We start from the raw sequence: 14,418 nt of genomic DNA, 5'->3' as shown, positions 1-14,418 counted from the left end.
TGCCGGTGTTACATCAAATCCTGTGACCTCATCAGAATATGTGAATTGATAAGGAATTCGTCATATTATTTCCTAGTTTATAAGGAATTTGTCAAAATGTGGGGAAAAGCTGAGAGTTAGAAAATAAGTTCAATACACCTGTCGTGTTCTGCGGTTAAATTTAATGCAACAGCCAGGTAGCTTATCACCAAGACTGATAACAAGGGTAGACAGCTTGCTATGCTCTGTCCACAGGGAACACAATCCACCTACCAGTACATTTAAAATAGTGTCGCAATAATTAGCGAGCTTTAAAGATGCTCTCATACACACCCATATACAGTTGTGTTCTGACTATTTCTGCAGGCTGCACACATATACACACTCACAGAGGCGCATAATCTCTCACTGTTCGGAAAGTATCTCTGTATCTTTTCCTCTCCCAGGACGTGCATACAAATGTAAACACACCCGAACAGAGAATAAGCACACACTCTTGCACACACACATGCACACACACTTGCTTTCCAGTTTCCAGGAAAACTTGAAAGCGCCTTGAGCACTTGGAAAGCACTTGCTGTAAATCCACACTACAGTTATGTTTTGTTGTGATCTGTTCTGGGCTTGAATTACAGGACGACATAGGAGTAGCACAACGTCTTATTCTCTGTCTACGTAACACACAAACACATACAGGGCCATCTATCCACATCATTCTGTACTGTTTCCCTCAGCCCTATGTATACCATCAAGCTAATTTGGGGAAATACAGTTAGATTAATATCACTCTAACTCTTAAATTTAACTTTAGCCAGCACCTGGTTAGCTTATCTTAGCATAATTAGGATATGTACCATACAAATATGGGATTGGTATGAATCTTCTAATCTATTATCTAGAATCTGCACAAGAAAGTGAGTAAATGTATTTCTCAAAATGTAAAACTATAGATATATAGACAGACTGAAAGAAAGACACACAGACAGACAGACAGGCAGACAGACAGACAGGCAGACAGATGGATAGATAGCGGTAGATATAAAAGCGGCAGAAGAAAGAGAAATCTTCTTTCTTGGCTAAGATCATTCTATTCATAGTTCTGCTCTGTTTTGCTGTTTCCCTTTCAAATCTGATCCTCGCTCTCTGGAGAGGTTTGTCTCTCTGTGTGTGTTTTTGTTTGTCTGCATGTGTGTGCTTTCTCCTCTTAGTCAGTTCAGGCTTTAAGAGCTTTGTAAAACACGCTGTGCACATTCACACTGGCGTCCTTAACAAATCCCTGCTCTGTAACCAAAGCTCAGAGACATGAAGAGAGTCTCTCTCATTACACAGCTTTGCTTGTGTGTGTGCGTATTTGTATTCTCTGTCTGTGTGCTGTAATAGTATTTTTTTTCTGTCCTCAGCTGCAGTATTTCGCTGTAAAGCAATAGGACCAATCTGTGTCTAATCTGCTGAAGAGGCCAATGTGTTCTTCACTTTCCATCTACTGCAGACAACACTGTCACCCAGTTCATTTTGTCCGGCAATGGTCAGTTAGGAAATCCAGAAACACTGCTTGACAGCAGAAAACACTAAAGAATTTTATAGACATTTCAATTAAACAAGAAGCTTTTACTGCCATGCTAGTTGCACACGACAATGGTAACAGGCTGATCTTTAGCTGCTATAATGTTAACCATGTTCAATATCTTTGGTTAGCATGTAAGCTTGCTATCAATTGCTAATCTGCACAGGTATTTTGGCATTCAATTTTCACCTATGATGCCCTAGACGATAGTTAATCAGCATAGACATTAAAACTGATCCTTAAGCTCCTTAAGAAAAAGTTTGAATTCTTATTTAATCAAGGTGTTATTGATTAAGAAATATGATCTTGTAAATATATTTTCCATTTGAAAGAAAAAAATCAGTCGGATAAACACAAAAGCTTTCTGCTCCTGTCTTCTTATAAAAAGCTGCTACGTCTAGATCTTTATCTACTGGCTTGCACAGTTTCATTTTATAGAGGCATATAACGTCCTTGCAGTAACAATGACAATTTATGTTACGTTCAGAATTAATAGGGCAAAGTGGAGGAGAAACAGAGTGCCGAAGATGCTACAGGCAGTTTCTGGACAGGGTGAGGATAAGAGGGTCAGATCAAATGAGACCTTCTACTGTGGAAGAGAGAATAAAGCACGTTCCAGAGGAAAACCCAGCATCACATGTGATCAAACAAACTGGTGAAATCAATAAGGTTGATGCATGTAAAGAGATTGTGTAGCAGATTTTTAGAATAGTGGATATCTGTTTATCTCTTCAACCCCAGGAGGAAAGGACAATGTATCTATTATTTATGCATGTGAGCATGTTTAAAACTAGACGAAGAAGTGGCTAATTAATGGAATGGAGAACAAAATAATAATTGATAGATATTAAAATGGCTGTATTAGTCACTTTTGGGCTTGGTTAAATCATGAATCTTGAGATCTCCTCTGTTCTCTGTCAATTTTACACAACGTAAATGCAGTCTGCATTGACAGAAGAACCACTTTCACTGAGTAGCTGTATGACTGACTGACTATAAGCGATGAAGTCTGTTCGTTCTGCGAAAATTAGTGACAAGCTGGTGAACATAGTAGAGCATTTAGCTGCTGAAGAGCCAGATAATTCCCTGAGGAGGTGGAGGAGACCAAAAACAGAGCTGAAAGGAGAGTATTTATTGGACTCACAGTTACCTGGTGGTCAGATAAAAGGCTCCACATGAATGCTAAGGTTGCTCCATTTCTTGTTTCTGGATGTGTAATTAGGCAACTGTTTGCTAAAAAGTTTGTCATATCAACTTGAAAAGGTTATTATAAGTTAGTGTTCGTTCACAGCTTATTGGACAGACGTATGCTAGCTGTTCCCCCTTTTTTCCATTATTTATGCTGAGCTAAGCACCTCTGGGCTATAGCTCCACATTTAATGCACACATGAGAGCGACAGCAGTCCTCTCATGTGTGTATTCTGAGTCTCGGAAATAAAGCCAATAAGAAATACACGTCAGAGTTTTTCTTTAAAAGTAGAAAGAAGGTCAATGTAGAGCATCATAGCTCAGTCTAAACACAATATTACAAAACTGAGAAATGGTTTTAGCCGATAGAATTATGAAGCTTTGTGTTTTCAAATGATGTACACTTTGTCAAAGTTAAGTGAGGATAAGTACCGCCTTTATCTTTCTACAAATGCTTTACAAATAATTCTTCCAACTCTTCCACTACCAGATTTAAGCAGTCTGTTTTGCACTGTGCTGTTTCGTATTCAGCAGAAGTGTAGCTTCGATTAGTCAACGTGCCATTAGCGCCCATTACATTTAAGTGTGTGAGTGAATGTGAATGGGAAAGTTTGATATAGTGGCTCAAGCTATTATGGCCGTGAGGAATGAAACGGTCCCTGTGGAGTCTTTGTACATATGTAGTATCCTCTCCCCCTCTCTCTTTATTCATCTATGTCAGTCTCTCTGTCTCGCTCACACACACATAGGTTCCTCTGGGACCTTCGTCAGGCCAGCGAGCTCCTTTTAGCAGCTCCCATGGTGATCTCCATATCTCTAATGAGATTATTGTAGTAAGAGGTGGGTTGATAAATCCATTACCCACAACCCACTCCTCCTGCCTGTCTGTCTATCTGTCACTCTCATTTTTGCCTGTCTTTCCACCTGTGAGCTCTCGACCGGGAGAAGGAGGAGGAAAAAGAAACATACAGGTCAGTAAGAGGAGGAAGAGATGACGTTCATGAAAAGGAGCGAGTTAAGAGAAAGAGAAGAGAGACGCAGAGGGTAAAAATAAAGGGGGGACAAATCGATCGAGAGGGACAAGAGGAGACAGTAAGGATGAGACATTAACAGATGGGGAGAGGAGGAGTGTCAATTTTAAAGAAAACACAATGGTGAGGCAAAAAGGGAAAAATAAATGAAAGAGGATGTGGAGCATGAAGGATGGATGAACAGGGAGTGACTGGGAGAGTGGCTGGTTAAAGGTCATGTGTATTAGAGAGCCGTGTGCAGAGAGAGACACAGGCTCAGTCCACTCCTCTCTTCTCTCCTGTTTCCTTCATCTCCCTCCATCATTCTCCTCATGCTGCCAGTTCACCCTTTTTGTACTTATAGTCTTCATCTCTTTTCCGCCCTCATCCTCTTTCATCCCTGTCTCCTCTCTCTGTGTCCGTCTATTCTTCACCCTCCCTCTATCTCTCGTTCTTTTCTCCCTCTATCTCTCTCCATCAGCTTCAAAGAGCTGTCTCTGTGACAGACCTCGAGGGCACCTGCCTCTTGAGGTGGAATAAAATCATCCGTCCCCTAGTGTGTGTGTGTGTGTGTGTGTGTGTGTGTGTGTGTGTGTGTGTGTGTGTGTGTGTGTGTGTGTGTGTGTGTGTGTGTGTGTGTGTGTGTGTGTGTGTGTGTGTGTGTGTGTGTGTGTGTAGCTGGTACACACTCCTCTGAAGTGCAGTGAGGCCCTAGGCAGTGCTACAACAAACAAATTAAACCAATGAACATGCAGGTGGGCCTGGACCACGGGGTCATTTCTGATCTCTAAATGAGTTTATGTTACAGTGTTGTTGTTAACCTTTACAGTCCAAATGAAAATGTGTGTGCTTGTGTCTATTTCTGCACATTTGCACAGTGTGTCAATGTATGTTTATGTTTCTTTATGTTTGCATCTGTGTAGATGTGTGTGTTTGTGTGTGTAGGTGTTCGATGATTGCATTTGGGATTCTGCCACCTCAAGGTGCGAGGGCTGGCTTCTCAGAGGCAGCGAGTGGGATTGGATTAGAGCTTATGGCCTTCGCTGTTTGTAAAACAGACAGTGGCAAGATGTTGGTTTGAACAAGTGTGTGACTGAGTGTGACCTTCATGACGAGAAGAGCAGACTGGGATGTTTCTGCCCAACTGGGCACATTTTAAATTTGTTATGCATGGCTTTTTAGGGGCCATTTTTTGTATTCATTAGCTACATTCAATTTAGTACAGAGAATAACAGGACAGGGTCTCTGCCACAACTTTAAATCTGCAGTAATATTTTATCTTTACAATGGATCTCAAGACTACTTTTGTTTAAAAGGAGTTGCTCACATTGATGAACCTACAGAGAATTAACACCGACTCTATAGCACATTTCTCCAATAGAAAGCAAAACTGGCAACACTGGAGAAGAGAGGAGAAACGTTTTGGGTCAATGTTCAATGAAGAAGGCTGAATTATCAACATCAAAGACCAAAACATAGAAAAGATTCATCCAGAAACAACACAAATCTGGTTTTAATGTTACTTATTGTAGTGGATGTATATATGTGTATATATACACATAAATACTGTTCATGTGTGTATGTGTGTGTGAGAGTGTCTGTGTGGTGAGTTAGAGAGAGAAGCAGTGAAAAGGATAAAGAGGTAAAAACAGTTTGGACGTTGGACATCTATATGAGTCCTCTATCTAATGAGAGTCATTAGAAGGAAGCAGGAAAATCAGTCAGATAAAGGAAAGAGGTTGCCGCTCTATCTTGGATGAAAGCCAAAACCACAAGATAAAGAGAGAGAGAGAGAGAGAGAGATTAGACAAGGGTAGTATTGATCGGTGGGTGTGTTGAGAAGGGACCTGAACTACCACAGCACCACCTCTGCTACTCACAAACACAAACACAAATACTAACCTCAATAAGACGTCCACTATATCTTCAGGTACATCATGTGTACCGGTGCTACAGGCTGTTGTGCTGCTCATTGATCGGCTCCTCTCTCTTGAAAAAATGAATTCCTTTGATAGAGTGTCAGGAGACAGTGTGGTAAACACTTCAGGTCACTATTTCAAAATGCATGAGACCTGACGGGCTTTTTAAAGGAGAGACTGAGGAATCAAAGACTGAGGAATCAGAATAGAAGTGTATGTTTGAATACCAAAAGATAGCTGGGTCAAAGTATTTTCAAATGATATTGTGACTTTGAACATATATTAATGCATAAATGAAAAAGATACTCAGATTGTAAAGGTAACTCCAGCATTTTCAAACCTGGATTCACTAAAAGTGCCACTGACAGGCTCAGATTATTCCTACAGGACCATACAAAGAACCTTTTGCATGATCTGGTCTGCAACAGGTCTCACTCTTTACAGCATATTTCCCCTGTGGGTAGATAGGGTTATAGGACCCATAGGAACAGCATCAGGCTCACCCTTCTCTGCCTTTTAGCAGGTATCACTGATTAACGGCCATTAATGTCTTAAAAGAAATGTCTTGCAATACATGATAAATGTCTTAAAACAAGTCTGAATGGATATTTATTTTCTTTTGGTCATGGTCATGGATGTACAGTACCAGTCAAAAGTTTGACACACCTTCTCATTCAATGGTTTTTCTTTATTTTTATTTTTTTCTACATTGTAGATTAATATTGAAGACATCCAAACTATGAAGGAACACATATGGAATTATGTGGTAAACAAACAAATGCTCAACAAACCAGAATATGTTTTATATTTTAGACTCTTCACAGTAGTGGAATGAGAAGGTGTGTCCAGCCTTTAGACTGGTCCTGTCTGCTTTAAGTTGTTAGTTCTGCTGCTCTCTAGTGGAAAGAATTAAACACGGAATCATTTCCCAGAATGCACTTGCTCACTTATTACCCATCATTCCCTGCGGCAAGCTCTTCGCACCAGTCAAGATGGCGGACAGACCAGGTAAAGCGGCATGTCCTCTGCCAAAAAAACACACATTTTCTACTTTGTGTGTTGTGTTTTTGGTCGTTTTGCGTGTCACAGACGGTGTGTGTTTAGTGGTGAAGGCAGACCGACTACGAGCTGTCTGTGGGCCGTTCTGCCGGACTGAAGGCCGCATGAAGCCTTTAACCTCAAGGACTTTGCGTGTCATTGCCGGGTTTGCAGTCAGAATGAATCTTGGTCTCTTTTGGACATTTAGCTGTCATGCCTCATGATCGGGAGCTTTAAATATGACTTGCAGTTCGACTGAATCTGTCATAATCACGTTGTCTTTGCATGCTTCGTCGTGTCTCAGTCCCCGGTGGTTAGCCTGCACGTTAAGGTTGTTCAGGTTGTTAAGGTTGCTCCAATCAATACTTTCAATACTTCAACCGGTAGTTTGTGTTATTTGTACCCAAAAAACACATTAACCAACAGAAATGAAACACGAAGGGCAGTGCTTTGACTCCCAGTGGGTCAAGAGCACTTCTCAAAGTAACTGGCCATGAAATGTCATCTGCAGAAAGTACTAATAAAGGATTATCTTATCTTTTTATCTTATCTTAATACAGATATAAGCGAGAAACTTAATGCATTTGAGTATAAATATGAGCAACTTCAATTGCGTATTTGGAGACTGAATACTTTTGCTTTACGACTTTTCAGGGGATAACGTTGGTGACTACTTTGCAGAATTTAGGGCTGCAATTATTTACTGTATTAATAGTGTTGTCGATAAAATGTCATAAAGGTGTTAAAATGTCATAAAGGTGATAAAATGTCATAAAGGTGATAAAATGTCATTCTCAAGTCCTCTGCGTCCAAGGAGACAACGTCACAGGCAAAACTCAGACATCCAACACTTTAGACAAACAATAGCCTCACATTTGAAAATGAAAAGGCTGTATTATTTTGGTTGATTTAAGTAACTGTCAAAACTGTTGCAGTTTCATTTTTAATTGATCTTTTAATCCATTAAATTAATCCACGTCATCTCTGGCAGATTGACTTGTCCTTGTTAAAGGACTCCCTGCTTAACCACAGAATGTTTGTTCATTATGGTCAATGTCTAATCAAACTCTTTGTTGTCTCCATTTGTGACCAGTTCCCGTAATTGAGAAGCGGCTGATGGAGGTGAAACTGGGTGAGATGGGAACCTGGCTGGGAGGTCGAGACTTCACGCCCAACGGCCTCATCGCAGCCGTCCGCAGGGGTGAGACAAGCTGTTCTGAGTGAAGCTGTTGTGGAAAAAACTTTATCAAGGGATTTTTCAATCACAAAAAGGGGTGTAGTAAACAACATAGATGACTTGTGGAATGCAAGCTTTGTTAGAGGTTTTCGTAATAACAGTAACGATTTTATAATGGAAAAGAAGAAGCAGCAGAAGGAAGCCAGTCTTATATAAAGGAACATTACGATACAGACACCTAACTTGCCTCCATTTCCAACTTATCAAGGTGCAACGGCTTAAGCAAACTGGACGGCAGGCTATAAGATCTTTCATTTATAGCAATGGGGTCAAGTCCCCTCCTCTCAGCAGCTTTGTAAAAAGCTCTTAAGAGGAACAACTTTACTAGAACTTTAAATGGTCTTTTTATTGACATTTATGAGGACTCCTAGACGATTAAGAACGGACCCTGTAGTTGACATATGGCTTGAGAATCGATATGTCTTCACTCCGTCTTCAGCTGTGGTTCATGATGTTTGTTTTTCCTCTTCCAGGACACGACAGATACTACAACAAGTACATTAATGTGAAGAAGGGAGGCATCGGTGGTATAGCCATGCTGCTGGTGGGATATGTGACTATGAGCTACCTGTGGGAATACGACCACATCAGTAAGAATTGCATAAACTCAGTCACTTCCGGTTTAGAATGTTTTACAATTTTACATTAATTTAAAAAAATAAAAAATAAATCTGGGAGTAAATGTATAGTGCATCTCATATTAGCTATACTATCTAATGTAAAAAATAAACTTGCGTTTTATTTGAACATCCTTTTCTCTTCTCTTCCAGAACATGATCGCTGGAGGAAGTACCACTGAGCTCCATCAGCCTTCAGGGGTTGAGCTTTAACCTCTTCGTTCCCCCTGCTCTTTCTACTCTCAGCTCTGTGTTGAATATGTGACTGTTTTGACCAATAAACAATACTAAGATTCATTGTTGGATATCATGTGTTGGTGTGTTAGCTGCATCTTAACATCAGCTATGTTCAGAGGGACAATTCCCAACCATCGGGAGCAGCGCTCCCTCACTGTTGTTACGAGAATATAACAGGTAAATCTGTAACAAGGACATTTATTCGAACACACTGTACAGATTGTGGGACTGTTCAGATTTCCAAAACAACTTTGAGAAATTATTTAAGCTGAGCCAAACTGCTGTACCCCCGAATCTCTTTGGATACAATTCAGATCTAACACAGGGCCCGTGGGAGGAATGAATCATTCCCAGGATTCAAAAGGTTTGGCATTAGATTTTAGGTGGTGTTGAGCATACAATAAAACCTTTGCAGGCTGGATTTGAGTAGAAAAAGCATTCATTTACATTCTCACTGGCATTTATCACATTTTTTTTTTCTTTTTTATTTCATTTACAGTCACATTTACTAGAAGTAGCAGAATATAAAGACTGGTCTGGTGTCACTGATGCAGTCACATGACCCTAGGAAACACATAAATCCTGTAAAGAAGCTGCAACATGTTACAGCAATACACCTGTGTTGGACCCTGGGTGTGTTGTCTATTTAAATATTCAGTGTGCTTTACAGTACAAATGTAGAAAAACTCCAAAGACTGACGCACAAGTCATTCAAACACAGCCACACCGATTGTGACCTTATCTGTTTTTGTTTTGTTCATGTATCCACAAAAAATAGAAATAGCTATGTTTATCTTTCCTACTGCCTGTGTCAGTATAAACTCTCACACAACAGTGGCAGTCAAAGTCTTTCAGTTCAATTTCAGCCTGTGGAGCTTCCTCTCGTCTCCTCTGCTCACAACAGGAGGACTGAGCAACAGCACCGTGGTGACCTCAAGGCTGAAGGTTATTGTCCGCTCAGGAAGGCCAGATGGCCTTTAGTGCATTTGTTAGCATAGTGGCCCTTCTCACCACACTACAGACAGGGAAGACAAAACATAGAAGATATTAATGGCTCCTTATTAGAAGCAGAAAAATGCTGGGGATCGCAACAGTTTTTAGTTTTTTTTTTTCTCCCTTAGATGTGGAAGAGGAAATACTCTTATTCACTTTTTTTAAGGGAGTTAGATGAGAAGATCAATGACACTCGTATGCAAAGTAAATATGTAGCTGAAGACCGCAGCTGCTTAGCTTAGCACAAAAGCTGGAAACGGGAAACAGAGCCGGCCTCTGTCAAAAGGTAACAAAATCTGCCCACAAGTACCTCTAAAGATCAAAGAATCAACTTTTTTTTTCTGTACAAAAACTTAATTATTAAAACTATATTTCTCAGTTTACACTGAGTTAGGTTCCCTACTTTTTCTCGACTTACTTAAAGTATTATTATCATCTTTGTTCAATTCATTTTCATTAACTGCTTCTTTTTGCTATGACTATCTGAATTGTTGAAGTTAGAAACTGTAAGGCTGCAAGTGTGAAAATGATTTCGGTAAAAGTAAAGTATTAAAACAGCTGCTGGCTGTAGCTTCATATTTACTGAAAATACATAAGCGTGGTATTGATCCTCTCATCAAACTCGTGGAAAAAAGCGAATAACATATTTCTTGAATGTCAAACTTGCTTTAAGGTATTACGACAGTGAGAGACTGGTGGCGATTTTTAAAACAAATGGGCAAATTAGCAGACAAATGTTCAGATGACTCACCTTGTAGCAGGTGACCTGGTCCAGTGGTCGAGGCCCTCTGTTGCCAGGCATGTTATTATGCTGAGGAGGAGCTATTGGCATGTGGTTCTGCGGCCGCATGCCAGGACTGGAGTTTGTCAGCTGGATAAGAGAGAGTGACGAGCGACCCATAATAGGAACAGGCTGCAGTGGGGAAAGGTAACAGAGCAGAGCACTGAAAGAGAGGCTTCAGCAGATGTGCATATTTCAGTGGTCGGTATGTTTTTCCTCTTACTTTTGTCTGGTTCTGAATTTGCTGCGGTAGAGGAGGCTGTTCAGAAGCTCCCATTGGCAATTCAAAACGAGGGCTGTGGAGGAACATTTCACTGTTAATCTACAAAACTGTAAGGGGAAGTCTCCAATTATTTAGATGTTATTGCTACCTCAATCTTTTGCCCTAGATGACAGAGGCAGATATAGAACAATCCCAATGTACAAAAACTGATTCTAAAACAAGTCATAAGTGCTGTATCTAATTTAACCTGCAAATTAAACACATTTACATTATGTAGGAATCAAATAAAAAGGATAACGTACTGCATAAATTTACAGGATTTTCCCTCTGGACAGAAGCCCACCAGGTAATTCATACAGATCACCCTTCTTGTGTGTCTGTGTCTGCAGTCAGGACCTGTGACAGGTAGATGGATAAAGATCCACAACAGGAAGTAAAATAGCTGTTTTTCAGCTGATTAAGGACTTTAAACATGTATTGCAAAACTGTGTGTTTATATCAGTACGGACGGAATATTAACGTGAGCAGGACGTACCGTGTTTGCAGAAGCCTCGGTCATACCAGGGACAGTCTTTGATCTTGGACTCTGGATCAATGTGCAGGAATGGACATTCCTTGTTACTGCACTCACCTGCAGTATTCAAACAAGCAAATGAAAACATGGACAAAAGCACTCTGGGCATTTTGACAACTGGGTTCTAAACAGTCACAATGCAAATACAGTCATCGGGCTCATCTGTATGATTTTATAAAACATCAAGTCAACCAACCAAACTTGGAGTAGAAGTAGCATTCAGGCATCTTGGTCATGTCGTATTCATGGAGAAACTCGCACTGGTCTCCCTTCTTACACAGTCCTCTGAGCCAGTGCTTACACACCACCGTCTTCTCTCCACTGATGTGACGGAACGGACACATCCCACCTGGGAGGAGACACAAGCAAGGTTAAAACACAGATTAAAGCACAACTTTCCTAATTCCTAACACTCTAACCTGTACAGTCAGTAATCCAACAGGCTCGTAAGAATGCCCAAAAAACTCAACCTTGTAACTGCCTAGGAAATCCTAATTTACTGAGCGGGGACTATTTGAGCAAACAAATTTGCTTGTTTTGTGTAATAATATTCTGCATTAGAATACCGCCTCTACTTGGATCTTAGATCAGCAAATTCCCTTGCAATTTCCAAATAGAAATTAAAGACATATTTTTATATTGCGGTAATTCAACCTTGTCAGCTCTTAAATTTCTGCTATTCCTACTATTTAACATTTCTGTGGGCTCTATTGGTATTGTTCGTAATATTGCATTTTTAATAACGAACAAAACAATATCATCATATCAACACAACGTGATTCCACTTTCTCAGCCTTACATTGATGGACAATGTTTCCCTGATATTGATTTTCTTATGTGGACATGAGGCCATATTGACCAGAGAATTGTTTTGTTGCTGCCGTTTGCACCTGAAATGATGCTGTTTTTCATTACACATGAATCCTTGAACATTTGTAAACGGTGGAGATCATCTTAACTGAACATGAGCACTATTCCTACAAATCTAGCTCAGGTTGTCTGACTGCATTATGGGAAATGTAGGATCAGGTGTTTTTGAAGTTTGACTCGTACTAAAAAGGTAAAGTCTCTATAACTCTGCTGCTTGTTGTTTAGCCAATATATTTTAAACGCATCTCTTGTGAGTGCCCACCTGTATGGATCAGACATCCTACCGGGTGTGTTTCTAGCTCACCTGTATGGATCAGACATCCTATCGGGTGTGTTTCTAGCTCACCTTTCTGACATGCTGCTCGCATGAAGAACTCGCACACAGCGGACCCGGATTCTGCAGACACATCATCACAGCATTAACACAGACATGGTATTCACACAGCCACCACCAACAGTCACCAGAGTCAAACCTGCCGCCATCTACCCTCCGTGTTACCGCTAACTCTGAAACTACAGCGGCTAAGCCCCAGCTAGCGTCCCAGCTAGCGTCCCAGCACTCACTGTCCATGCCGGGGAAGGGCAGCGGCTGAGCCCCGAGCTGCTGCTGCACCGCCAGCTCCAGGTCGAACTTCAGGTGATCCACGTTCGCCAGCATGTCCTGCATGGTTGCGTTAGTCTACAGGGTCAGATAGATGTCGGCTCCGGTCAGCTAGCTTCAGGTTGAGCTAGCTGGTAAGCTAGCTACTACTTCCCTGCACAGCCAGCTAAAGTGGCTAACGAGGCTAGCTAGGCTAACCAAGAAGCTAACAACAACAACCAGCGAGCCTCCTGATGAGAAACCACACACGCTGCTGCTCTCCGTAGCTTTATAGCACTTTCTCTAGGAGAACCCCCAACATCAGCCGGTGTAAGACTTTGTATTCGTCACGAACTGCTCCTCGTTCTCAACCAGTTGGTTCTGCAGTGGATGGATGGAAGCGCGCACACTGACCTCTGACCTCTGAGTCAGACCAGACTAACCGAGCACCGAGCGATCCGTGTCATGGTGGCCTCCCTTATCAATAATGGTTTAGCAAGGAATTAACTTTAAAAACGTGTAATAAGGTCACTTTAACACCCTTTTACGTTATCCCCCTCAGAGCAAATGGACTAAAACTAAAATAAAAATAAAGAATTTAACTAATTGTTTAGATTTTTGTTTATGTTCCTCAAATATGTATTTTGTCATATTTGAAGATTGTGTTTTTCATATTTAATTAACTGTGAATGTTCCATATTTTGTATCTCCTTAATGACGGATTAAGTGCCACCTTCTGCACGCTGTCTGAAATAAAGTGGTAGATAATACATTTATATATGTATATTCATTATTTTCATGATACAAAAAATATTGCAAGTAAGGCAGTGATTTTAATTAATTTATTCGAATTTTTGTTTTTTTAATGACTTAATGAATTAAACAGTGTGGATCATTAGAGTAAAAAAAGACTCTAATGATCCACGATATGACCCAAGGGTAGATGAGTGTTAATGGAAGAGCCGATTGACAAAACATCAGTAACCTTTGAGCAAGTCTAAGGCCTCGACAGTAAAATACATAGAAAACCACTAAAGACATTCATAGTGTTCATGTCACATTTTCCATGATGAAAGTTTGTTGTGTCGCTTTCGTCAGTCTCTGTGAGTCTTTAGTTCTTGTCAAGATGTAATAAGTCCTCAGTAGAAGCAGTAATTTGCAAGAAATGGTCAATTGAAACTTAAGAAAAAAACTTTTCTTGAGCTTTTGAGGCGTTAAATGATACGCCTGGAGACAAAACATAGCAACCATGGAATCCTTCACGTCTATGTCGTTTTTACAATCATCTCACCTCTGTAATCTAATGTTGAATCCAATCAATATTGAAAATGAATCTACACATCTGACTGCGTCCTCAGTCATGTTTTAAACTTGGTTTCAGTCCCTATCGGTAATATTAATCAAATTCAAACACCATTTCCTCTAGAGACTTGGAATATTTTTTTATTTTGTCCTGTTAAGTTATTGTTACACGCAGTTTATATTCTATAGTCTATATTTGCAGTTATTTGTTTAAATGGCTTTGCCAACAAATAATCAAAACAATAATCTACATCATCCGCCTTAAATAAACACAAGATTTGTAAGGACAAGTACCGATCTCAACAA

The 14,418-nt window shown here is 40.3% G+C and overlaps 2 protein-coding genes across 2 annotated transcripts; one reads left to right on the top strand and one right to left on the bottom strand.

Moving 5' to 3' along the window:
* The first annotated feature begins 6,580 nt into the window (after positions 1-6,580).
* Positions 6,581-8,849, top strand: atp5mf (ATP synthase membrane subunit f). The gene is made up of 4 exons (XM_054607810.1): positions 6,581-6,668; positions 7,792-7,899; positions 8,409-8,525; positions 8,706-8,849. The coding sequence occupies exons 1-4, from the start codon at positions 6,653-6,655 to the stop codon at positions 8,732-8,734; spliced, it is 270 nt and encodes an 89-aa protein (XP_054463785.1). The 5' UTR covers positions 6,581-6,652; the 3' UTR covers positions 8,735-8,849.
* An 84-nt stretch (positions 8,850-8,933) lies between these two features.
* Positions 8,934-13,266, bottom strand: cpsf4 (cleavage and polyadenylation specific factor 4). The gene is made up of 8 exons (XM_054607809.1): positions 12,795-13,266; positions 12,577-12,627; positions 11,557-11,709; positions 11,322-11,417; positions 11,089-11,182; positions 10,787-10,859; positions 10,534-10,695; positions 8,934-9,804 (listed from the first exon to the last, which is right to left on the bottom strand). The coding sequence occupies exons 1-8, from the start codon at positions 12,895-12,897 to the stop codon at positions 9,736-9,738; spliced, it is 801 nt and encodes a 266-aa protein (XP_054463784.1). The 5' UTR covers positions 12,898-13,266; the 3' UTR covers positions 8,934-9,735.
* Between the last annotated feature and the right edge of the window lie 1,152 nt (positions 13,267-14,418).

This window comes from Anoplopoma fimbria, chromosome 11, assembly GCF_027596085.1.
Source record: "Anoplopoma fimbria isolate UVic2021 breed Golden Eagle Sablefish chromosome 11, Afim_UVic_2022, whole genome shotgun sequence".
Taxonomy (NCBI): Eukaryota; Metazoa; Chordata; class Actinopteri; order Perciformes; family Anoplopomatidae; genus Anoplopoma; species Anoplopoma fimbria.
This window is presented reverse-complemented; position numbering and strand designations above follow the sequence as displayed.